Below are 27,209 nucleotides of genomic sequence, written 5' to 3'. Positions count from 1 at the left end.
TTTTTTGTTCTCCTGCCATCCCTTTCCAATCCTGTAATAATGTTTAGTTGCACCCCATGTTCTGTAGTACCTAATACGATACTTTCATCATCTGGCACCTACAAGTAGAGGAAAGGCATGTGTTTAATCCACTCACCCTTTTCCATTTGACAGATATTGATGAGTGTGTTGCAGAAAGCCACAACTGCTCTTTCAATGAGACCTGCTTTAATATCCAGGGGGGCTTTCGCTGTCTGTCTTTGGAATGCCCAGAAAATTACCGCAAGTCAGGAGATACGTAAGTACTTTCTTTTTCAAGGTTGAACAGTTTTTTGGTTACATGATCTCCATTATGTCATGCCACTGCCAACTGAATGCATAATGGATTCTGGCAAATATGTATTTTGTTGGTAGGTCTACCCTATGTTTTGCACACGCAAGTCTGGTCCCTTTCTCATGCTCCTGTTTCAGTCTAAGAAAAAGGTATTCCCTTAAAAAGTGCCATGTGTCAGTGGTTAGCATCGTAATGATCTCTAGAGCTGTAAGGAGATGTTCTCGCTCTGGCTACCTTGCAGGCAACATGTTAAGGAGGGTTACATTCACCTTCAAAATTCTGACTTTATTTCCTTTCACATGTAGTCTTTTCTTACTATTACACTCCAGTGAAAGAGTTCTTTTTAGCTCCCTCTCTGAATTCTTACCAGTGCTGTTGCAAAGCATTGCAGGAATGTCTTATTTTTAGTACCATTTCACCTCTATTAAAAAAGCTGGGGATCCAGGGTGCTTTGTTAGCTGCTGCTCGTATTTGTGCCTCTTAACCTAGCTTAGAGAAAGCCTCTGCATTCTGGTGTTGAAAATGAGACAGCTTTGGGAGGAGGGGCAGCTGGCAGCTCAGTGATGCTGTTCAAATGGTGCTAGTAAAGTGGAGAAGTAGTTGCAAAATTTCACATAGCTAGAGTTTATGGCTGATGTAGATTACTGCTTTTCCTCCTGCCCTGTGGCTTTATGGCCACCCCCTACTCCAGCAATTCTTCCACAGGCTGCTCCATGGTCCTTCCATGTGCCCCATACCCAGGTAAGTGTATGCTCCATCAGCTAGGGATGAAAGCTGATAAATTGCATTTGTCATCAGCCTGCTATTGCTTTTCACCATCAGTGTTCATACGCCCACCGTCTTTTAGGTAAAGCTGAGTACTCTGTGCCTCCTCTGTAGAGTGAAGCTAATACTGATTTTCATTGGAGGGACTTTGTGGGGATTAGTTAGTTTCCATTTAAACCTTAATCTTTGAAATGCCATATACGTGGCACAGCATATATATTTGATCAGAGTGCTGTAGAGGGAGTTCATGGTATAAAACCAGATATTTATAAAATATGCTTGTATTCTGAGAAGTGCCAATAGTAATTAAATTTTAAATTTGTTTGTCACATCAATAAACAAGCAGTGCCTTGTGATGCAGATGTTCTCTTTATTTGTAATACTGTGGGTTTATTTGTATACTAATTCAAAAAAAGTCATTTACAAGGGGCCAGAAAGCAGAATTAGCAGATCTCTACTCTTATGGACATCTCTGAGTTGCAAAGTTGAGTTTTTGAGATGGCTATTTGAGATGTAAGGGATCTTTTGGGGAAGTAGAAGGTCTGAATTGGATTTCTGTTTCTGGGTTGTTGAGGCCTTGTAATGGCTTACTCTGCCTAACTCGAACAGGCTTATAGGGAGAGATTCTTCTGATGTGCTAGGGCTATAATTAGGCTATGAGTCAGACACAAATCCTGTGTGCTGTTCAGTGAAGTTCTAATTATTTTAATTCCTTGAGTTATTATCTTGTTGGATTTATTAGGTTTTTTCCTCTCAACAGCTACAGACACAATTACTAAATTTATTGTTGAAAATGTGTTTGCATAAACCAAAGAGAGTATGAGTTCATTATCTTTATTGCGAAAAGTCCAAGTTAGTTCAATGGGGAGACAGGTACTCTCATACTTCACCAGTATATGAGTATTGCACCAACATGCCAGAGTCGGGGTTTATGTATTGGGTTACCTTGTGCTCATTGGGAACAGTTTGGTAAGACAGCTCTTTAGCAGCCTTTTCACATCCAAACTAATTTACATATTCTTGAATCATTTATTTTTGGCATATATAACCCAACACAGCTGATAGCTAGCATATCTTCATTAGCTTTTGCATGATAATGACATTAAATCACTTTTTCACCCAGCCTTGTGCCAGGACTCTGAAATCAAAATAAGTGGCTTCTCGTATTATTACAGGTACCATTTTCCTCTCCTTTTTATTCAAAAGACATTCCAGTTTCACCAATGTGGTGCGTCATATAAAAGACAACACACTTTCCATTCCCATCAAGGTGGCACCTCATGGGATTTTTTTACCCTATTCTGCAGTATTTTCTTTGGAACAGCTATAATTTAATAGGCCTCAGTCCTGCAAATCCAAGTTTGTTCATTCTTATTTTTCCTTAAAATCCTTATGCATGGGCAAGAGCCCTTAGTGATCCAGAAGCTTCCTTAACCAATACCTTTAAAGCAGAAATCTTTGCATGGTGGCTGTTGCTGTGGTGATTGGCATCAGGTGAAGTAATTGGAGGATCATCCTGTGCTATGGGCTGAAAACTCAGGATGCTGTATAGGTACTCTGAGCTTCAGGAGGAAACAGCCTGTGTAACCTTCCCCAAAGACCAGCAAAGTGCCTGGCGTGGTCCAATCCTTAATGGTAAAAATCATATTGAAGGTTTTATCTCTTTTGCTTAAATTTTGCCTTTTTTTTTTTTTCCCCCTTGATCAGCCTATAGGCTTGGTATTTTTCCAAGGATAATTAAGATCTACTGCTATTTACAATAGGACTTAACTTGCTGTACTGCCTTGCCAAAACACTTTTTGTTTTCAAATTGCATAACAAATTCTCTTTATGCGACACTGAAGTCTAACATTTGTAATATTTAAGCCAAGAAAAACAGTAGGAAAGATAAAGAAGCGGTCATGGCGGAGTGTCAGAAATGTGTGATGCATTCAGCCAGATTGGGAAATATTTTTATATTCTAGACGTGTCTGCGTATTATTAAGTTTGCCTGTCGCTTGCCATTATTAGGACCTGTTTTTTAACTGCTTAGAATTTTGCCAAAACGTAACCAACGGCTGAAATTTTACATGCCAGGTGTCTGACTCAGGCTCAAGTTTTGGCAAATTTCAGCCAAAGTGTTCGCTCCTTTCCAAGAACAAGGGTGGGGAGGAACACACTGTTTTATATGTTTAAGACATTTTGGTGATTTTTTTTTTTTCTTTGAACAGTTTGCTGTCATGTTTTGGAGCAGAAATCTGAAATTTGTTAGGAGATGACTTTTTCACTGTTCGTCATCTTTACCATAAACCTCTGAAACTTCTGAAATTATGAAATGTGTAAAATTGCATTTAGCCTTTTTTCATAAAACTTGGGAAATTAGGACTTCGATGGGTAATCTTAATCCACACCTGTATGCCAAAACAGTCAGGTCTACCTGGAGTATTTCTGAGAGTTGTTTAACTTTTGCTTCAAGTCCTTGAATTTTAAGGATTTCATAGCTTCAGTGGTAATCTGTCTTTGTGTTTGACTATCTTCCTCACTGCAATTTAATTCTTCCTAGCAGTAGAGAGGTCTTTCTCTTTTAGCACCAAACAATTCTCTTCTGATTGAGCAGACCTGAGCTTCTTACAGCTCTTTAAAGAAGTCTAAAATGTGCAGGTACCAACTCCACAGACTGTCTGAGCCTGCTCGCACACATAGTCACAGGAAAAAAGCCCAATCTTCCCCACCATGTCAACTCCTGTCTGCCCTGACAACCCCAGAGCCCATTCCTTCTGTGCTAGCCAAAAGCCCCAGACTCCATGGATGAGCTGTTTCCAGCACGGGTGAGGGGAGAGATGGCTCTGTAAGAAGGAAGGGCTTACTTAGGGGTAAGGAGGCTGAATGGAGGGAGGGAGGGAGGGATCTGAAGGTATGACCAGGTGAGGAGAATGAATCTGGGAGACACTTGAGGGATAGAAGGTAAAACTGCGTAAAACAATTTAGAGATAAGGGGGAAACCAAGCACAGGAGTCAGGTGATTGATGCCAGATTTGGATGAAGACATCAGAGCAAGGAATAATTTTGGATAGCTGCCCAAAGATACTGAGGAAACGGGTGCATGCTTTGGGACTAGGGCTGTGAGGTAGAAACTGAGAGAACCAAGTGTCAGCTGGGAGAGGATGGAGCAAGAAGAGGAGGATTGGCACTGGCTGAGTAGACTGATGGCAAATCTTTGAGTGAGCAGGGAGGGCAGTAGGCAAGGAAAGGGGCTAGGAAGAAAGAGCCAGGTTGGGAAAGGCAGATGAAGGAGGCAAGGATAGGACATAAAGGCTCAGTGCTGAGGGCAAAATGAAGATGGGTCTGAATCTTCTATAGCTTGAAAGCTCCTTGAGACTTCCAGCTCCAGAGAGGAGGAACATGCAGAGTATTTGTCCATCCTGTCTGCTGTATGGCTGTATCACCATATTCCCATGGGAGCCTGAAGCAGGACTCCAGATTCTCCTCTGGTTAAGAAATATCTGTGAAAACCAACCATCAGTTGATTTCACTCCCTTTAAGTTGTGGTCTATTTAAGACAAAAACCACCTTCCCTACACAGCTGCTCTAATAACATAAACGTAGAGATCCACAATGTGGTGATACAGCCAGGCTGATGGCTTATCTGGGCCTCAAGACATGGGGCAACCTGCTGAAAAGAAATACACACCGATGATAGCATAAGCAAGTGCTTTTGTAGTAGGGTATATTCTAAGAGGTCCAGAAGATTGTTACAGCGTTGCAAATCTACAGGGTCGAATTTCAGAGATGTGTAGTATATAGTTTAGTAATAATACTTGCATTCAGCATGTTGAGATGTTTCCCCTGTATGAAGTAAATTGCAAAGCCATAAATCCTGCTAAAAAGTCATTTCCCTTCAGTGCATGAGGAATTCTTGTATACTACTCAACTCCTTTGGGCACAATGGAATAATTTGCCTCTGTAACACGTGAAAACCAGCCTCAGAAATTAACAGGAGGGAAGCTAGAAAATATTTTCTCCTCATTTCTCTGTTAGGAAATGTTGTATTTATTATCTAAAATGGAATCTCTCTAGTTTTGGTAGGTTTATTTTCCTTTATGAGTAGCCAGTGTTTGGTACATGAAATTCAAACTATGAGTAGTTCTTTGAAACCAGTATTTCAGCCACATAAATAAACCTAAGAGAACAGAATAGTAAGTGAGATAAAATAATCAGGAACAAATACAGGAATAAGCATTTAGCAGCATTATATGCTTATTTTTCTAGCCCATGTGCCTAATTGCAGAGATTTGCAAAGACACATGTAAAAAACTGCCTCACTGCAAAGCAGTGCATGTTTTACTTGTGCTCTGAGTTGTGTTTCTCTGGTAGCATCTTGATGCCTCCTCAGCACTCCCCTTCTCCCACCGTGTCCCCCCACCCCGTGCTTTCTCCCACAGCGACATGGCATGGTGGCCGGGCGTGGGAGCTGTACAGCCAGCTCATCTGTCCTGAGATGTCACAGAGCTGGAGCAGCACCCAGGGCTTTGGACTGCTCACTACCTAGCAGTAGGTTGTTGGATGCCCCCGCCGTACTATTTTCTTCTGCCCACTGAAGGGAAGCATTTAAATAAGGTCTAGAGAGTACACTGGGATGTAAATGCTCATTGCTTATTGCCTTTGTGGTGCGTGACCCCAGAATGAACTCTGGTTCTTGAAAGCAATAATATTTGCTATCTCTTCTTTGTGGTTATTTGATGGAACAATTAGTGCACATTAACTAAACCTATAGTGAAATGTGCAGCGCGTATTGTGCACCACCAAAGAATAAGATAAAAGGTGAGGAATTTTGAATAATGCTAGCTCCTAGCCACAGGCACATCTGTCTCCACAAATAACTTTCTGAATCAGCAGAATGTCCTTTTTCGAGCTTTGATTTTTTTGTTCCCTTAAAAAATTCTGGCTATTATTATAAAATGTATTTTATTTTATAAAAGAATAAATCAGGGCATCTTTATGAGCATGTAAGTGCTCATGAGCGTGTAGATGCTTCCAAAAAGATTTATATGAAGAAAACATTTCCAACTAAGAAATTAACTGTCTTGACTTGCTTCATGATTTCAACAAAACGAAGTAGCCTCATGATTTCAACAAAACCAAGTAATTCTCTTTAGTGGAGTTGATGACATTTCAGAAAAGGATGCAGGGCTCACAATACCTGAAAATATTCCAGGAGTATCCACACCTAATTAGCTGGCTATCCTGTGAAGACTTGTGTGTGCTGTTTGTACACATGAATAAAATTAAGAATGTATTTAAGTCTTCAAAGTATTGCTTTGTACTTTCATTTGCAAGTGGTATTTAAAAAAAAAACCCAACATAGAACACATTAACTGAAGAATTGAGGGTGCTTTTAACTACTATTTTTGAAAATGTTTATTTTTCATATAATGAAAAGTTCCTGGAATTCAAGTCACTATGCACTGGCAACACAGTGGACCTCGCTTATGAGCCACAGTTCTGTTGATATCACATAATCCTGATAGGAGCTCTATTTTATATGTCAAAATAAAATAAATTAAATGGGCACTCAAATTTCCTTGAGATAGTAAGAAGCAAACCATGCTTTCATACTGGAGCATTTGTTAGTTAAGAAACTAATAAATAGTTTAGGTTCCAAAACCTCAGCCTGTGTACTGAATATTGCTTTTGACTGGAGAGACTCTTGTACATAATTTTATCCGTTCATAGTTGTGCATGAGGCAAGTTTGGAGCTAAATGTACAACCTGATCATCCCCGAATTTTGCGAAGTCAACATCCGGCTGACATAGTCATGTCTACCTTTGCTTCCATGCACCTGTCTGAGAGGATATTTGGATACCACTTGAATGCAGTGATTTGGGCATGAAATTTGTATAAACTTTCCTTCTATGCAATTCTTTAAACACTTCTCAAACCCACCAGGTATCATGACATATCAAATCTTCATTAATGTACTGGTGGACATTCTCTAATAGCAATGGTTTTAATGCCCATATTTTGTGTCTGTGCCATATTTTATTGACAAACTTCACTTCTCTCAGTAAAAGAAAGGAAGAAGATTGTGCCCTCCATGCAGATCATGATTTCTAGTGTTGATGTTCATCGTTCACTTTCAGCCTGTATGGGTGATCTCTTCCCAGTTCTCTGTTTTTTTTTTCACTGTAATATAGTGCCTAGTGATAAGGAAGAAAACGGCAGAGGGCAAATTTCTTACTCACCAGCATCATTCCTTGACTCAAGGCTGCCTAAGAGTGGACTGAATGTGTAGGTCATGTGCTGGAGACAGTTGGATCTTGTTTCCAGTGCTTGCCTAGACGGGTGTTAACCTGACTCAGGCTGGTTCTCCTGGTAGCACGGAGAAATACTGTGCCACATCAGGAGGAAGAAAGTTTTGTCTTCAAATCAAATAAACCTTAGTATACAGGCAGTGTTGGAAGTAAGTTTTATATTCCTCTGTGTGCTGTCAGATGGTGAACATACATAGTGCAGTATCTAGAGTCCCTCTTCACTCTCAGAAGGACTAACTCCTTGTACATTTTTGGTTTTCAGCATACTTAGCTTGTCTTAAAATCCCAGGTAGGACACAGTCAACTCACTAACCGCTTAGGATCTCCTCCTTTGTTTAACATATGTCCAAGCAACAAAAGAATAAAACTTGAGGGGAAAAAAGCCAAACCGCCAGTGTTCTCACTAGGAAGAGCTTAGCTGATCTAAATGCAAATGAACTCTCACCCATGCTGAGGTGCCAGACTCAATCTGTCTGTGCATTGCAAAGGAAGGGCAACACTTTTGAAAATGGCAACCTTTTCCAAAAGCACCAAATACAGACAAGTTCATCCTTATTTAATAAACGTCCATTTGCAATATGACTGAGGTGCCAGGCTGAAGAATGGATATAGTATGCAAGTCAACTTACCTTTTCCCACCCCCACTGCCCTTGCACTCCTATCACGCTTGCTAAATGTACGCTAATCTTCCTCTTGTCTTGTGTTCTCACTTTTCTTGCAGTCGCTGTGAGCGCTTGCCTTGTAATGAAAATAAGGAGTGCCAGAGCCTGCCTCTGAGAATAACCTACTATCACCTCTCTTTTCCTACCAACATTCAAGTACCCACCGACATTTTCCGCATGGGCCCTTCCAATGCTGTCCCTGGGGATAAAATTCTGCTGTCCATCATCAGCGGGAACCAGGAGGGTTTTTTCACCACAAAAAAAGTGAACAACCACAGTGGCATTGTGGTCATGCAGCGGCAAATCACAGAGCCCAGAGACCTTCTTCTGACAATTCAAATGCAACTTTCCCGCCATGGAACTGTCAACACATTTATTGCCAAACTTTTTATCTTTGTCTCTGCACAGCTTTGATCCCTAACTTACAGGCATCATTGGCTACTTTTTCTCTTCTAAGAGTAGCTTTTTTTTTTTTTTTGCCAATTTTAATAAAGTTTTAGTTCATCTGTTGCATGCTGCACTTGCATTTTATTTGCCATCATCATTACAGTTCTCCACTTTCCCCTATCACTGGATGTCTCAATTTGGGGAGATTTCTTATGTGTACTCTGCATCATTATAAAAAGCAGGAATTGGTGTCCAAGAGCTTATTACCTGAATATACTGAGGACTGAAAACTATTAATTTACTTCACAGAGTAGTAGAGTTGTTCTCATTTGATGACACACAGCTGCATATGTTTAGGTCTAAATTTTCAAAACAGAATAGGTACATAATTAGAGCTGTCTCAACTGAGACATCTTTAGAGATTTTCAGCACTTACAGGGCAAATAGTGTGCATTTTCTGAAAATCTCGTGAAAGGTCATAACTTAGGCCCTTAGGACCTCAGGGGTGCTCTAGCACACAAGTCACTTTGAAAGTGTGGAGCCAGATTCTCCAGCTGCACTAGTTACCATTGCTCTGTTGTAGCCAGTGAGCTTGTGCTGATTTCCACTAGGTACAGATCCCAGTTCTAACTTTTATGGCTGAAACATAAGACAATCTCCTCTAAAGAGGAACATTTATTTTAGAGATTTTTCATCCTCCTTTCTGTGGAATTTTCACTGAATTGAAAAACTAATCATGGAACACAGCAATGAACTTCCTAACAGCATTCAGCTAGTAGCACAGAGGTCCTTTCTGTTTCACAGGCTATATCCTGAGTGGTGTCTGCAGGAACATTTGAGAAAGATATTTAATTGGTCTCATAACATTTTTGTCTCTCCAACTTCCATATCAAAGCTGATAAATTTTTAACTGTAGAGGCTTTACCCACAACCAAAAAAAAAACCCCAACCAAACACTAGCAGCCCTCAAATGTCGTCCAGAATTCCAATATCCAAATCTTTCTTCCTTTACTTCCACGACTTTCTTCCTTTGTTTCTATGCAGTCAAGAACAATCTAGACAATACAGTTGGAATTTCTTTGGAGTTCTTTTGTTTTGTGAGCTGGAACAGAATTTGTTTTTCTCTTCGGTCCTTCTGTTGATAAATATTAAAAGCTCAGTCCCAAAGGTATGATCTAAAAATTAAAGTTCTTTTACACCATCCTGGGCTCAGATATCTGTGCTGCCCAGTACATAGGCATAACAGTCAGTCCATAGATTAATGAGGAATAATCCATGTGAATACATATATTAAAAGAATGCTTTGCTATATAAATACAGACAGCACAGGCAAAGTACAAGGTTAGCAACTGGGAACCTTCTAAACCGAGATCACAAGTCTTAATCACTTGAACACAAGGAATTACTCTATTAGCTGTAAGCTGCAGGCTCTCAGGCTCATCATCAGCCAAGGACTAGATTGGGGCATGATTGCAGCACTCTGCCAGAGTATTACATGTTCCCCACGGCAAAGTTTATCCCAGCTGGCTGACAGGAGTTCAAGTCTCATGAGGAAAGCCAATGTTTAATAAGTCTGTTGACACATACTTATAAAGCTGCCAGAAGTTGCCAGTGGGGATAGAGTCCCAGCTTTAAATATTGAAAGCATGAGCCCATGCTACTTGAGCTAATGGGGTTTCTTACCGCCACAGAAGATGCTTTTATATAAATGCCCGCTGGCTACCATTTCATTATGAGGCCGTAATTAAGTAGGATAAAGATTCAAAAATAAACTTCATTTTTGCAAGCATTAATATATATTTGTTTGGCAGGAAAAGAAGGGAGTGTAAGAAATTGGTCCTCAGTATTGTAAAATGCTACCATATTAATTGCATTCGGCAAGTAATTCAAGAACATGGAGCTCAGATTGTCCTGTATTAGATGCTTTAACGCTGCAGTGTAGCTGGAACTTCAAGAACATACATGTAATTATGTAGCGCCATTTGTGTGCATGGTCCTTTCCAAGCGAAAATGAATTCATGGCTCCTGGTGCAAAGAGTATACTGATTGAATCCAACAGAGAACATGAAAAGGAATGACACCAGAACCCAAGAAAAAAGAAAAAAAATATATTCAGGAAAGGATTATTTGCAAAATAATCAGAGCAACAGAGCTATTTCTTAACTTTTTTTTTCTTTTAAAGGAAAAAGGACTGGAGGAGGTACCAGCTCCACAGCTGCAATTTTTGTTGGAGGGGGAAAACTTGAAGGACATTTTTGAATAAAGAAAGTTTGCAGCACTTTTAGGAAGAAACTTTTATCAGTCACAGTCACACTATAGGAGGACATGAGCAAAAAGGAAAATGTCAGTTAATCAGAAGATCAAATGCAAAGATGATGTGTAAGGATAAAATAAAAAAGTGTTTTGAGATTAGAGCATATCATTAATAGCAAATATCAGGATTTGAAATAGATGCTGGTTGTCAAAGAAGTTGCTTCAGAAGATGTCTAAAGATGTGCTGTCAAAGCAATGAGAGAACAAAATGTTAACACTGCACTTTGAATATGTTGAAGCAATTAGCAGGGATATCAAAAGCAAGGAGATCAGAGAATGAGTATTTAGGCAGGGGAAAATGAAAACACAAACTCAAGTTTAGCGGTGTGGACAGAACATGTGAAATAAAAAGTTGTGGGATTTCTAAGAGGAGAGAGAAATGGTGCAGAGAAATAGAGCTGACACAAACGTTTGTCTGTCAAATGTATGGTTACAAGCCGGCTGGATCTGGAAACTAGTTTTACTTAGGAAATAACACAAATCACTTGTGATCATTGTGATTATTGTGGTCCTCTGTTTCTGTATGGAGGGTACCTAATTCATGTCTGAATGCTTTACTCCAGTGAATCGGAAGTGAGAATTATGAATCTAAGTCTTATGACTTTATCTTAAACAAATCCATGGCTATATTGGATGAGAATTTCAGAAATGTTTTTATTTGCCAAATTTTGTTCTAGCTGAAGTTGAGAGTAAAACTCCCTTTCCATCCCAGGAAGGAGCAAAGACAGACCAATACTGAAGGCTTCAGACACTCCTACCACAACGTTTTTGCATACAAATTATATTATCTAAATACAGCTGTTAAAATGTAGGATGCTGTATGTGTTGTATCAGTACTTCGTTAGTAATAATGTCCCAAAGTGTTATGCACGCTACCGTTCATTGGTGTACCTAAAACCTTTAGATGATGCTATAGTTATTATCTATGTGTTATATAACACAAAGAGAAAAACTTTTAAAGAACTTTGTCAGAATTCATAAACATGTTATTGGAAGTAAAACTAGTCTGCCTTGGCCACTGCGACCCCAGGTCAGCAGGATCCTGAGGAAAGATGCAGTATTTGTATGGCTATATAGATGTAAATATCTACTGAAGTCCTTTATACACAGTGAAGGGGAAAAAAAAGGGGGAGAGGGAAACAGACACAAATTTTGTACGTTTTGCCTCAATTCTATTTGTTAGGTATTTTGAAATAGACTATTTTACACTGGAACTAGACTATGTAATTTAGCTGATCCTTATTTCACAAGACGTGAGGGTCAGCTAGCTGAAAGTCCTTTCTTAATTTGGCAGCTGAGGTTAAAAATAAGAGGACGGAATCTGTTATTGTAGGTCAGACTGTTATGTCCATATATCCAAATTACTTTGTTCTAAAATGACCAGTGCATGTCATTTCCACAGAAAGCCCTATGCTGTTCCCTGTGAGATGTCTAGGAAATGACGAAATTTTGTACCCAGATAACGGTAGGAGGTAAAGGGTCTCTCCTGGCCTGTATCTCCTGGCCAGTCTCAAAACATCAACTACAGAGTGAGGACAACAAGCCAGGTTCAGCTGGTGTAAATTAACCCAGCTTCATTGCCTTCCCGTGGACTATGCCAGTTCACATCTGTTGAAGCATGATTTCCTTAATGTTGATTCATGTTTTCTCTTTTATCTTTATTTTAGCTTCATACGGTATCAGCGTGTTTGGCTTTGTTTTCTTTGATGAGCAAATGTGGGTAGCATATAATAAGAAGTTACTGATGTATTTATTATTAATAGAGCCATAAAGTCCCTTTGAACATCTGAAAAAAGATGGCTTGTAGGTGTGGACTTGAGTAATACATTTTCAAAAGAGCAAGAACCATTTGTTTCTAGAGGTATCTGACAAACTAAAGCTTCCATTTTTGTTTCCCTTTTACTCAGTGAATTTTTCTTCTTTTTAATCTTTTAATTCCCCCCTCTGACATTGCAGTCTTTTCTTTTTTCCACTTAGAAATATGAAGAAATGGGCAGGTCAAAGTTGAGATCATTTGTGGGGCTTAGTCACATTGTAAGTCCCAGCATAGCCCTTTCATCTCTCATGAACACAGACTGGGTATTGTGTGAAGTTCTTGAACTGTAAGTGACTTTAAATTCACTCTAGTGGACAAGGGTGAGAAGAAGTCATTTAACTTTTAATAGACTTTCAAGGACGAATGAGCAGCTGGTTGAGATGGAATATGAAATGACCCTTACCATTTCCCCAAACTCAGAATTCAGTCTTTGAGGTTTTAAATAATGTGGTTAACTTTTTTCCTCCCCCAGTTCCCATTCCTCTCTGTTTTCTCAGTTTAGATGGAAAGGGGGTGTATGAAAAAAAGACTTGAGAGGCTTTTTTGGCTCTTGCTGCACTCAAAATCGTGAAAGAAAGTTGGCCCTTCAGATATTTCCTGCCATATTTCCTGAATGGAAACAATTGTTTCTGCTTTATATGATTGATATCACATGGAATACAAAAACACTTGTGCAAATAAGTGTAGCTCCACTGCAACTGGCGAGGTCACATCACTGTACTGCAGCTGAGGATCTGGGCCTAGTTGTTTGGTCCTGTTTGTGCTTGGAAAGAGACCTTTACATGGTATCTTACACACTACAGTTCTCCCTGTTTTTGTATGCCTCACTTGAAGAACTGGGTTTGATTGCACCTCTTAGCCAAACCAAATTTTTCAGTGGTCCAGCAGTTAGGATATTCTGCATTTGTCTAAGTTTTTGAGGTGAAGAATGAACACTTATATCAATTATAGTTTATAGCTCCTCAGATTGCAAAAGAGAAAGTAATTAATTTTCAGGATATATCTCCATCTCTCTCTCTCGTTTCTTGTAGTGTCAGACTTGAAAAGACAGATACTATCCGTTGCATTAAGTCTTGTCGACCAAATGATGTCAACTGCGTGTTGGATCCAGTCCACACCATTTCCCACACTGTCATTTCACTGCCCACGTTCAGAGAATTTACAAGACCTGAAGGTAAGTGGTTTCTTCCTTGTTCCATTTAATAGACTACAACATATAAAACCTCCACCGGAAATCCTTGCCTAAAGCCAGACTAGCTACCGGTGCAGTAAAATGTTTGCACAGTTCCAAATTATAGTGTACTAGTCATTTAATTAAAACCTTCGATATCCAGGAGTTTTAATTTTATGGGGCAAAGAAAGTCATTCTGAGCTCTAACTCATAAAGCTTCCCAGTCTAAGGAAATGTTGAGTCTGAATTCCCATTTACCACATTTACTCACATAATAGCTGGGTGCCCCATGACTTTTTTCTTCCCTTGTTTGCAGATTTTACCATAGGAAGTAGGTGCTTATTGTATTTCACTCATCTGTTTATGGTCTGTTGTTCACTATTGACAGGTGGCTTGTTCCAAGAATGTAGCCTTTATCTACATGCAAATGTTAATCACAAAATACATTATATTGAATATAATATCTAGTACTGTGATTTGCCTATTTTGGACCCATTAAAAAATAAGTGTAGTTTTTAAAAACATAGAATAAAGGAAGGGAAATTCCAAAGACTGGACAGAAAGTTTTTAAGCTAAGATTTTGAAAAAGCATCCAAGTGAGTGGCTGGCCAGTCATCCAGAGTGAGTTTTCCAGCCCCAGATGCTGCACTCTGTTGGGCACTCCTCTATTTCTTTAGTTCCTTCGGCCTCTGCAGTACCTGCGGGTTTTTTAAGTCCTTCAGTTTCATAAGGATCGCACTCACTTTGCTCAGTTCACATATAAACATACAGATCAAGAGCCAATTTTTGCTCTTTGGCATTTGTATTCGTTTTCTGGCAGCTTCACTGGGGATTGCCTACGCATCCATAGGTGGGATGACTGCCTTCAGCCCCGCTTCTGTGTAGAATGAGCCACTCAGCCACTTACTCTGTGGCACAGACATAGAGAGAGGAGAAGGGGACAGAGGAAAGGAAGATTATTGTGGAGAAGTATTTAAAGATCTTAAATCCCTATTTCTGATGCACCCAGAGTCTCAGCCTTGCTATCTCAGAAAGTTGTCCTAAATGAAAGCCAAAGCTGATTCTTCGCTTCTGTACCAGGCAGAAGGAGTAGGGCAAGAGACATCCCAATCCTTGTTCGTATAGGAACAATTTGGCCACCAATAGCTTAGCTGCGTAGAGCTGCTGTAGATTGCGTCAGGCCTGTTTCAGGCCTTGGCTGGCCCTACTTCACAGGGAACGGAGGAATGCCCCATAGCCACTTCTACTCCCGTACACACCCCTTCAGCTTCACCAGGTGTACTGGCAGCAGAGCTAAGGATTTGACCCAGGACGCTCCCCAAACTGTTCCCTCATTAGTCCATCCTCATGATTTAATAAAAAGAGATGAGACCTAGTGATCTGAGAGTACTACCAAAGCCCAGAAGACATTCCTAAACTGTAATTCAGTGCATGGCCTTGGGTGAATTCTTACAGCTCCATGGTTTAGTTTCATCTGTAGAGTGAGGATAATAATGAGAATAATAATACCTCCCTCACAAGGGGCTAGAAAAATAGTCTCACTTTTTTTTTTTCCTTTTTTTATTTTTTTAACCTAAACCGCTCATCCAATACACAAAAGGACTGTGTAGTTTGTAGTGGTAATACTTTGTGTAACTGCCTAAGGGAATCAGAGTTCAGGGGTTTATCTTTTTGGTCCCCCTCCACTGCCCACCCTGTGGATCCTCAGTGTTGTCCTCTTTGGGTACATGCTGGAAGTCTAACTGATTTCTAAGAGTGGTCTCTTTTGGACTCTAAAAGTAATAGTATTTTTGCTAGAGGGCTTCTTGGATCGTGCAGGAGAGGAACATAAATCTATCTGAACCTTCCCTTCCCCCAGATCTTCTTTCTTTCAATTTTAAAGGACAAACTGGGAGTGGTGGGGGAGGGGGGTGTCCTCCACCAGCTTTGAGGACAAGTCATTTTGGATCAAATTCTGTCAGGTTCCTCAGTGATGTTTTCACATACTTCTTAGTACATTCTGTGATACTCTTTATTTGCAGAGATTATTTTCCTCCGTGCCATCACACCTACATATCCAGCCAACCAGGCAGATATCATATTTGACATAACAGAAGGAAATTTAAGAGATTCCTTTGATATCATCAAGCGTTACATGGACGGTATGACAGTGGGTGAGTAGAGTGTTTTCTGTTTCTTTCTTCTTTCAGTAATATTGTAGAACAAGGTCGAAGAAGTTAACTCAAGTAATTAATTCCCACCTTCATTTTTAAGCCTGTGTTGATTTAATATTCTCCAGTCCAGTGTGTGTAATTTAACTAATGTCACAGATAATTTTTTATTCAAACTACCAGAGGCCTAAACATTAATTTGAGAAGTATTTTAACTTTTTTCAGAACTGGCTCTAATTACAAATCGAAATGGCTTAGTTTTAAAATTATGAGATTTGCCCGTTAGAATCAAACCAAGTATAAAATATGTAGTATGTCAGCAAAGAGACCATAAATTTAATTAGCAACTGTTCTTTCTTGTTTAAACAGCATTGCACCAATTTTTGGATAATAATCAAATTTTTAAAGCAGGACTGAATTTACTGAAACTTTTGCCTGTTTTAATATTTAATTAAAGGCTCGTTCAGTTTTAAATAAACACCTCTGTTGAGGGTAAAAGGGATCTGTCAGGTGCTGTGGTTTAGAAAAAACTTCAGAATGGAACATATACATTTGATTTACAGTCTCAACTTGGCAGGGAGGAGACATGGCGGCAGATATACCTGTGTGTATGGGTCATACACTAGGCCTACATCTCCTCATATAGCAGGGAGGGGCTGCAACACAAGCTGGGGTCATACTTTCTGGTAGGTTTCTTTCAGAGCAGGACCCTTTTGGGGGATATAATGCATACTGTATCCCGTACGTAATGTGTATAGTGTGTCTAGTATATATACATATGTGCATACAGATATATATTTCTAGTGTACACTGTAGCTTGGCTCTCACTCTGGGACCCAACATATCCAGGAGTAGTTGGAAAATTATGTAAAGGCTGCAGAGTAGGAGCAGGTCCCAGCTGATGTGCTCCTCTGCCCCATGTGAGCTGCTAGTACAGTGGCAAGGGAATGTGCTGTGATTCTCATGCTTAGAGAATGAATATGCCAGGTATTAAAACATAGTATTTGATTGCTCTCTATTAATCTTTGTTTTTGAAAGTAAAGGACCACTGTTCCCAGTGAACATTCGTGTTTCAGTATGTGAATGTGCAGATTCTGCTCAGGTTTATACATGTGCTTCTGGACTTTCTAGCAGGACTTGTCCGGATGGAAAGAAAAATCACTGCTGTGCTTCTTCCGTACTGATAGTTTGTGAAAAAGTCATATTTAGCATAATCTGAAGGTGGCACTGTTGCATTTTAGAAGCATGATAGTACAGCGTCAGCTGTGCAAAGGTTTTATGAACTGTAGATAAAAATCATAAGTCATTAGGTTTGTATTTCTTTCTTTATCAAACAGAAGTATACATGTGAATGCTGAGAAAGAGGGAGAGTCTGTTAAAGCAGGGTGATAAGATTACAGATTTCAGGTATTGGGTTGATTCTTTATAAGAGTATAAATGTTATCAGATCCCACAGTAGTTACAGTAGTTTGCTTTTCGTGCTGTGTGCTTCTTTCTGTCTGAAATAAGAAAGAAGGATGTGTTTAGAAATTCAGCTGGCCAAGGTATTTGCCTGAGGGAAGTGTTTCCACTTTGAATAATAGGACTGCATGTCAATGGTATTTTACTTGGTAAACTGGATATCTGCCTCACAAAGTTTGGAGAGAAAGGACATTCTTATACACCAGGTTGAGAGGATATGATATATGCCTAAGTACATTCCCAGCTCTGCAAAAGAACTGGGCAACAGCTTCTTCACCTCAGTTCCCCCATGTGCACCATGGAGATGATAAAACATGCCTTCTACTGGCTTAATTAATTCTTGTCTGTAAGAGTCTTAATTAATTCCTCTATGTAAAAGTAGTTCGAGATTAATGGATGGAAGCTGCAAAGTAAACTGCCTGCAGCAGAATTGGAAAAGGAAAAACAAAAGCAAACCCCAGCTGATATTACCTGGAGGGGCAGAGGTTCAGGACAGCATATTGCATGCATGAAATTAGGATTGCAAATAGTTCTGCCAGCAGTGGTTCTGCTGCTCTAATAAAAGTACAGTTTTTCTTGTTATTAATAATCAGAATATTAGGTGTTCCCATAAAAGTGCTGTGAAGTTTTCAAGACAAATAAATAAGGTGGGATCCTAGTCCACAGGAGTTCACATTGTGAGTCCCTCTTGTAAAGAAGGGGAAAAGGTTTGTACAAGGCTGGAAAAAGACAAAAAGCATAGACAGTATCAGAAAGGTTTATTGGTTATCAGAAAGCTTTATTGGTTATCCCATTAAGTTACAGGAACATAAGAACTGTGGGGATGTAACATAGGGACCCTAGCAGAGCAAATGCCCAACTAGCCCAGTAACCAGTGTCCAACATATGAGCCAGTAACATACAGGTATACAGGAATCTTTCTCCAAATACGATGTTCCACCTTGCTACCATCATCAGTTTATATGCTTCTGGGAAAGCACACCTGGACCATCGTGTTTGATGACCACTGATGGACATATGCCTCTTGAATCTGTGTAGCCTATTTTTTAAGCTTTTTTTTTGTTGCCTATATTGTAGAGGAAAAAATACATTTACTCTGATAATAAATTGATGCATGGGTACAAGGAATAATAAGCATGTTTATTCTGCTGTAGTATTTCAGGAGAAACGACCAGAGTATCAAACCTATTTTATCTGCTAATGGAAATTAGATCACCAAATGTCTTTTCTCTGCAAGACAAATTTTCTCTACAAGAGAAGAGATAGAAAACCTCTACAGGAGTTTGTTTTGGTTTGTTTTTTAAAGAAAAGACATGGACTAGCTCAGAAAGACGAAATGCGTGAGTATATGGAAAAAAAGCTGGAAAATACTAGTGTTACTGAAAGAGCTGGGTGTAATAAACCTTGATTTGATGTCAGAGCAGAGGAAACCAATGAAGGGATTCAAAGAAAGGAGGAAGCGCTGGGAAAAGAGGGGGAGAAAGGACAGACCAATGAAGATGCTTCTGCCAGAAGTCCTTCATTAGTAAAACAATTTTTTGCTAGGTTGTCACAAACAAGATGATGCCTTAAGAAAGACCTGCGTCTAAACTGTGTTTGTGTGAATGGAAAGGAACAAGATGCTCTCGAAAGTGTAACACTAAAAAAAAAGTGAAAAGGTACAGGTTTCTTTTGGTAAGGGGGAGGAGCTGTTAGAGATGGAGTTACAGAAGAAAAGTGAGGACTCAACACGGACAGAAGAGAGTCAGGTCATCAGTTTTAGCCATTACCCCTTTAAGCTGACACTGAGACGGCAAGGAGAAGATGTTAATGAAGCTGAGAAATGTGTAGGATTGGATGGAGAGTGGCTGATCAGTGTTTTGTGATTTGTTGATGGAGAGATAGCAGCTGAGGTCATAGGAGGAGATGAGAGTGTGTAGGAGCACGTTGTGAGGAAGGAAAAAGAAGAAACTAGAAAGAGAGGAAACTGCTTCCGCAGGGAATGTTAGAAAAACAAAGAACACTGTCTCCCAAAGGAGACGTAGGAGGAGCAGGCACAAAGGTAGGAGAAGGAAGATGCAAGGACAGTACTACAAAATCAAGGAAAGAAAATACATTAAATGGGAATCAATGATCAACAATATCAGACATGGAGGAGCCAAAAGAAGTAAGAACAGACTTCAAAACTAGCTATGCTGACCTACAGGAAGTATCTTCCAGTGGAAAAGAGGGAACAAAAGCCATCCCGCTGGAGTAGCAGTGCATAGACTTCATGCGAGCTGAAGAAAAAGAATTGTGTAAAAAGTAGCCTCCAATATTTCTACCCTATTGTATTAAAAAGAGATGTGAAACCCCCTTCCTTCCTGGTTGAAGAAGCACTCTAGACTCTCTGTTGCCCGGTGTGGTTAGGGGCCAAGGTGGCACTGAATCTAACAGATATAGTGAACAACTGCACATCACTTATTAGCAAGGGCAGGAAAAAACCAGAAGTGCAGACCTATCCACGTGTTAGTGGGTTTTTTTTTAAAGCTTTTATAGACTTTTCACTGCATTCCTGCTTTAACCAGCTGTCAGTGAAAAATGAAGAATGCATTTTCAACCTGTACAAAAATGTCCTATCAATGCCTAAGGTATTATCAGAAACTCTAAAACATTTCCCCCTCAGCTATGCATTCATTTCCTTAGGTGACTATAATACCACCTTGTAGTCTGGAAAACTTCAGGAAGATTTAAAAATTTTATAATACAGCTAAAAGTAGTTTTGATAGGCTGAAATCTTCCGCGTTGCATTTGATACTATCCTAAGCATATATTCTTGCCTATTAAGCAGAATGGTACTATTCTTGTCAAAAACATCCAGCCAATACAATTGTAAAGTTTCACTTGTACCTAGAGCTTCTCAGGGGTGTTGTGCTGGTGCTTGAATACACTGATGTCAGTGGTTGATTATAATTTTACAGATATGTACTACTGCTCTCCATTGTTTTTTGCAAGGATTTCACTGCTATCCCTGTACTGACTTTCCAGCCTCTTTTACACGTGTGATAGTTCATGTTACCTTTGAACCATTACAGAAAGTATCTCAACTACTGATAGCACAGCAATGGATTTATTAGTAGTCTAATTTCTACCATGGTATCATGAGCAGCCCTGCCGAGAAGGGCTTGGGGGTGCTGGTGGATGAAAAACAATATGAGCGAGCAATATCGCTCACAGCCCAGAAAGCCAATCGCATCCTGGGCTGCATCAAAAGAAGCGTGGCCACCAAGTTGAGGGAGGTGATTCTCCCCCTCTACTCTGCTCTGGTGAGACCCCACCTGCAGTGCTGCGTCCAGCTCTGGGGCCCCCAGCACAAGACAGACAGGGACCTGCTCGAGCTGGTCCAGAGGAGGACCATGAAGTTGCTCAGGGGGCTGGAGCACCTCCCCTGTGAGGACAGGCTGAGAGAGTTGGGGTTGTTCAGCCTGGAGAAGAGAAGGCTCCGGGAAGAGGCCTTATAGCGGCCTTCCGCTACTTCAAGGGGGCCTGCAGGAAAGGTGGGAAGGAACTTGATCAGGGAGTGTAGTGATAGGACGAGGGGTAACAGTTTCAAACTGAAAGGCAGTAGATTTAGATTAGATATTAGGAAGAAATTCTTCACTGTGAGGGTGATGAGGCACTGGCACAGGTTGCCCAGAGAAGCTGTGGCTGCCCCCTCCCTGGCAGTGTTCAAGGCCAGGCTGGGTGCGGCTTGGAGCAACCTGGTCTGGTGGAAGGTGTCCTTGCCCATGGCAGGGGATTGGAACTGGATGGTCTTTAAGGTCCCTTCCAGCCCAACCCATTCTGTGATTCTGTGGTTGTTTGGTATGTTTCAGAGGCTGCGAAGAGACTTTTAAAAAATGATCAGAAAGTAAACAAAAACAGATACCATAAGAAAGTGTGCTTGTGGGATTCCGTATTGGTTAGGGGCAGGAGAAGGAGACTGGAGGTTTATTTGTCTTTTTCAGGAAACCTGTCCTTAGCACAGGGGTAGTAGTTCTGTATCTCTTAAGTAGTGTGGCCATTCCCAGTGTGACAAAGTCTTTTAACAGTCTGCCACGCAAATGTTTGTATGATCTGACATTAAATTCAGAGTCACTGGATTGGAAAAGATTTCGTTCTGAACTCTGGACCCACTCTACAGCACCGGGCAAGTACCTTCATATTCCTCTCTGCTTCTCCCTTATTCTCTGTTGCTCTAGTCTTTATCTTTGGCCCAGAGTCTGGCTGGCTTTTACCGTGTATTTGTTACAGTGTTTAGAATAATGAGAGCCTTGGACTGATTTGGGCTTCCTGGCACGGCTATGATGCTGAACGTAGCAGTTCAGCTACAATTGCTTTTCTGTGGAGAAATGGAGGGTAGGTGTAGGCAGAGCCAGGGGGTCCAGGAGAGCTCCGCTGTTCGCAGGGGCGAGGATTTCAGAACATACGTTATCTCCCCTTGTGGATACTCTTATTAGAAAGTAAGCAACAATAGCCACCTTTTGTCATGACTATAATGTCATTAGCATGAAACGACAATGGAGTCTGGCAATACAAAACCGATGCTGTCCAGTCATTCACAGTGAGCACACAGAGCAGGGACGTAATTCAGCAGGTTTTTCAACAGGCTCTTGCAGCCTTACATTAAAAAAGACACAGTCCCTTTCAGTATCTTTGTTCTGGTTTCATCTAGGCTTGCCCCTTTCACAAGAGGAGCCCCTCAGCAAAGAATATTTTGTGAGTTTTTCTCTATGCCAGGTTGCCCTGTCGAAATTAGTAGCTATGCATTTGAGACAAGGGTGCCCAGAAGCCATTTGGTAAACGGGATCCTAGATTTATTGCCTGAACCTGCCCTTTCGGGATGCTGATGACTGCGCTGTTCGGTAGTCAAATCTCTCAACACCCTCCCTCCCCTCCAGAAAAAATGTCAGGCTGGAGAGCTCTTCTGGAGGCAAACAAGCAACTTGAGCAGGAGGTGAATTTTCATTTTGTATCTGAGAAATGCTGAAGGTGCTTTTCTGGTGAGAATGAGTCTCATGCTTGAGTGGAACAGCCTTTCTAATGCCAAATTTCACTCTAGCACGCTGCAAGTATCTGGTTAATCAAATGCTCCTTCTTGATCAATGTTCATCTCACCCCCTCAGGTAGGAAGGTGTAATGTGTTACAAAAACATTCATACAGACCACCTTCAATTACAGTTTCTATAAAGCCAGCAGACAAATAAATCACACTGCAACTCTGACAAAGTTTTGTGAACTGTGGCGTGAAGTATCAAACCTGCCAATTTGGGAAAGAAGTGGACTGAGTCAGGGAACAGTTAAGGGGAGCGCCGAAGGTCCTTGGTTCAGGTTACACAGCATGCATTTTTTGGTATTAATTTTAAACAGTGGGCTGAGATATTACACAAATGAGCAAATAAAGCCAGATTTGGAATCTGGTGCACCCAGAAACATACTATAGCAATTTTCCTCTGAGAGATGTCTGTGTGAATTCAGCCTTCTGAGGTGCTTTGCCCAGGTTTAGAGTAGTCAGAGACCTGCTTTTCTGAGGATCTCCAAGTATGAAATATTTGTGTGACTGATTCATCTGCTTCTGCTGCTGCTCCCAAGTTTGTGTGTTGATAGCAAGCATCTCATTCCTGCAGTAGCGCCTGCATACCCTATAAAAATGGAGACGAAAGATAAGAGACTCAAGGCGTATTGTAAATCTTTCCCTGTATGGTGCACAGATGCATGGCTTGCTTAAAAAAATCCCACTCTAACTTTTATTTTTAAAGGGGTCAAATGTGGTGCAGTGACCCCCTTATTTCAGCCTTATTTTGAGAATTTGGTCAGGGATTAACACAGATTAAGATTCAGAAAGGTTCCCTCATCATAAGTTCTGATAACAATACCAGCAGAGCTGTCGCCTCTAGGTGATGACTGAGCAGTTATATGAGGGCTTTCATGTCAAATCCTCAGGATTAGGTACTTTTTCTTCCATGGTAAATTGAATCACAGAGCCATATCATGCTGTGTGCCATAATGTGGCTCTTTGCCAAGAAATGCTTAGGGTTACAATAATAAATTGCCCAGGTGTCATGGATATGCTACTGTATCAAAGCTTGGCTGAAACAGAATAATGTGGTTGTGGGACAGGTAGGGTAAACTAAGCCACTCCCACTGAATGGAGAGATTGCATGTACATGATGGTGTACCATGATGAACACTAAACCCCCTGTAAATGAGAGAGTGGGAATAAAGTATCAGGAGGCTGATATACGTGATTCTGCACATTTTGGACATTCAAGCTTGAAGTTTTTCCACCTGTTTTTGTAATATGTAGGATTCTTATACTACATAAAGCGTGTCACGTTCTCAAAGGTGGAACAGGAAAGATTAAAAAATATATGGTGGAAACTATTTTTTAATGAGGCTACTTCAAGTACAGTTATTGCATTTTAGGCATGAGTGATTTCACAGCATTGTCAACATTAAAACCCATTGCGAGGTTTGGCTGGAAGGCAAACCAGAGATCTAAAAGCACTTCAAGTTTGCCAAACCAAGATAAGAGCACATCTCCTTGAAGTTATTTGGTATCCTTAATAAAGATCATAGTATTTGTAAACTAGCCAAACCTCAGTAAAATCAAAGGTTGTTTTTAATTCTTTCATAATACCAAGGCTCCATATGATCCAACATGACAGATAATAGCTTTGAAAATATTTGCCATTTGTTTCTGGCCAAAAAATGTATTAATACCATGAGGCCTCTTTATTGCCTCTTTATTTGATGCATTTCAGCAATCAAAGCTTTCTAGAGAAGCCCAGGTGTTAATGAAATTAAACTTCATTGAGTAGTTGAAGGACAGCATTTATAATAAATTGAACCCTGAATCTCTGAACGATTGAATAAGGCAGAAAGATCCTTTTTTGTGCTGAAATGTAATTCCTGTACTGTAATTTCCTTTTTTCTTTAGAAGTGAAACAAAAGGCAAAAAGAGAAGCAGATTCAGTTTTAGCTAAACTTAAACTAAGACTTGTACCCTAGGCAGAAGCTTCAAAGGCTATGAGTACCTGGAGAGCTTTAGACACAACGTTTGGACATTCTTTAAAGGAGAGTTTTGTCTTTACGAGGCTTATAAATGATTTCTGTGGTCAATAGGTACACTGAGCATGGGAGAGATCTGGGCAATAGGTGTTGCTTATGGTCGCAGGCACAGGCCCACCCTGTTACTCGTCTTTTTTTTTTTTCCTCAGGGGTGGCTTGCCCTACCCCTGATCCTCTTTTACACCTCTCAGAGAAGGGTACGGTACAGTTTTGAGCTGCACTGTTGGGTAGCGGTTATTGAATTGCTCTAGGGACACTGTTCCTGAGATTAACATGCCACTGCGGTCAGCACTGGACTAGCTGGCCCAAGTCATTAGGACTCCTGTTTATGCCACTGATGCAATACTGACTGTAGAGTACCTAAATCACCGTTGCCTTTCTGTTCCCTAGTAGGGAACATTGGGGTTGTATTAAGTGATCTGGAGCTTTGTTGGTGCTCAAAAGGGAAATCCCCCTCTCCTGTCTACCTCTGAACAAACACTCTAGCCCTTTCCGTGTTGTCGGCACTAGTGCTTGTGCAGCAAGCTACATTTTGTTTCTTTTCTTTTGGGTGTTAATCCAAGGGAATGGGTGGAGGATATAGCAGGACCAATATTTTTATTCAGCTTAAACCAACAGTGAAATTGCCCTGAGTGTCACTTAGCTTATGAAAGTGCAATTTTGTATGTCCAACCTGACTTCTGAAGCATTTTATAAGCACTTGGTTGCTCAACAGTTGAAAATTAGGCTATTTTCTTAGGAATTTGATTATAGATCTGGGAGGTCCATGTTTGAAAAGTAGATGGTTTTGAAAATCTTGTCCCCAGATACTGCAGCAAAGATGCGCGTAGCCAGCCACACTCCTGTGAAGCAGTTCTCCATCAGCGTGGAAACCTTGTTAACATCCAACTCTAACCTGATTCTCCAGATCTATTATTTTGTGAAGTGTTCATCATCAAACCTGAATGAAGGTCTAATTCACAATGTTACAAGGCCAATGTACTTCAAAGCAAGAGGAAATCTATTTCAGTACTTGTATTTTGATTAATGAGTTTTCTGAATCCTTTAACCATATTTATGTTTGTCAGGTGTGGCAGCTCAAGGATTAATGATATCTTCAGAGCTATTTTTCTGTATATGATTTGATGCCTGCAGTGATGATTACCAAGAAATATTTCATTTTCCAAAGAGCAGCCACTTATTAATAAAACAGATTATATCAGAAACTATAGAGCACCACATAGCAGGAGCCTATATTGTGATTGTCACAAATAACTGAGAGAAATACAGATTGCTTTCACAAAAAAAATAAAAAAAAATAAAAAAGAGAGAGAAAATGAAAAGGACTATTTAGCTTTTGAGAGGTGGAGGAATCTAAGATGTACATTAACTTTCTGAAGTCAGCAGACATCTGGTGGTCTGGGAAATGCCTGCAGTTTGACAGCTAGATTGTGCCTTCAGGCACAGTCATGAACTAGAGAGGACTGGAGGAACATAATGCCTGTGCGACTGCCTATAGAGGCACAGCCCACTGCTGTGAAGGGTAACAAGGGCTTCTACAAGTACATTAACAGCAAAAGGAAGACTAGGAAAAATGTGGACCTGCTCCTTCATGGAGCAGGAGACCTGCTGACAAAAGACATGGAGAAAGCTGAAGTACTCAATGCCTTCTTTGCCTCATTCTTTATTGATAAGACCAGCCTTCAGGAGTCCTGGGGCCCTCAGAGCAATAGGAAGGTCTGGAGAAAGAAATACTCACCCTCGGCAGAGGAGGATAAGGTTAGGGAACATTTAAACAAGCTGGACGTACTCAAGTCCATGGGAGCTGATGGGGTGCCCCTAGAAGTGCTGAGGGAACAGGCCGAAGTCATTGTGAGGCCACTCTCAATTATCTTTGAAAGACTGTGGTGATCAGAAGTTCCCATGGAGTGGAAGAAGGCAAATGTCACTGCAATCTTCAAGGCCAAGAAGGAGGATCTAGGGAACTACAGGCTGGTCAGCCTCACCTCAGTCCCTGGGATGGTGATGGAGCAAATTCAGCTGGAAACCGTTTCCAAACAGATTAACGACAAGAACGTAACTGGGAGTAGTCAGCAAGGATTTATGAAGGGGAAATCATGCCTGACCCACCTGACAGCCTTTTACAAAGAAATGACCGGATTAGTGGATGAGAGAAGAGTGGCTGTTGCTTATCTTGACTTTAGTAAGGCTTTCAACATTGTCCCTTAATATCCTCATAGGCAACCTGAGGAAAGGTAGACTTAGGTAAGTGGACAGAGAGGTAGATTGAAAAACAGCTGAACAGCTGGTCTCAAAGGGTTGTGATTAGCAGCACAGCTAGCAGCCAGTCACCAGTGGTGTAGCCGATGGATCAATACTGGGGCCAGTTTCTTCATTAAAGGCCTGGATAATGGGACAGAGAGCACCTTAACGGGTTTGAAGAGGAAACAAAGCCGTGATGAGTGGCTGCTACACCAGGTAGTTGTGCTGCCGTTCAAAGGGACCTCAACAGGCTGAAGTAATGGGCTGACAGGAATCTCGTGAAGTTCAGCAAAGGGAAATGCAAAGTCCTGCCCCAAGGGAGCAATAACCCTGTGTACCAGTACCCACTCGGGGCTTACCAGCTGGAAAGCAGCTCTGCAGAGAAAGACCTAAGGGTCCTGGACGACACCAAGTTGATCGTGAGCTAGTGACGTGCCCTTGTGCCAAAAGCAGCCAATTACCCAACAGTTGATTCACTTCCCTTCTCCCCAGAATGGTATAGGTCAGTAAGTACTCTAGTAACAATGTTGGCAGAGCAATTTAAGCACCAAAAATCATTACTTTGGCATAA

At 40.7% G+C, this 27,209-nt stretch overlaps 1 protein-coding gene across 1 annotated transcript in view; it reads left to right on the top strand.

Annotated features, from left to right (window-relative positions):
- Nucleotides 1–27,209, top strand: part of FBLN1 (fibulin 1) — a 66,263-nt gene that overhangs the window by 30,319 nt on the left and 8,735 nt on the right. The window contains exons 15-17 of the mRNA XM_086461097.1: nucleotides 154–277; nucleotides 13,579–13,721; nucleotides 15,740–15,871. Coding sequence (XP_086317223.1) covers nucleotides 154–277; nucleotides 13,579–13,721; nucleotides 15,740–15,871 — 399 coding nt within the window. The remainder of the gene's footprint in view (nucleotides 1–153; nucleotides 278–13,578; nucleotides 13,722–15,739; nucleotides 15,872–27,209) is intronic.

This window comes from Leptosomus discolor, chromosome 1 (genome assembly GCF_034619465.1).
Source record: "Leptosomus discolor isolate bLepDis1 chromosome 1, bLepDis1.hap2, whole genome shotgun sequence".
Classification (NCBI taxonomy): Eukaryota; Metazoa; Chordata; class Aves; order Leptosomiformes; family Leptosomidae; genus Leptosomus; species Leptosomus discolor.
Note: the sequence above shows the minus strand (reverse complement) of the source record. Positions and strands in the feature narration are given on the sequence as shown.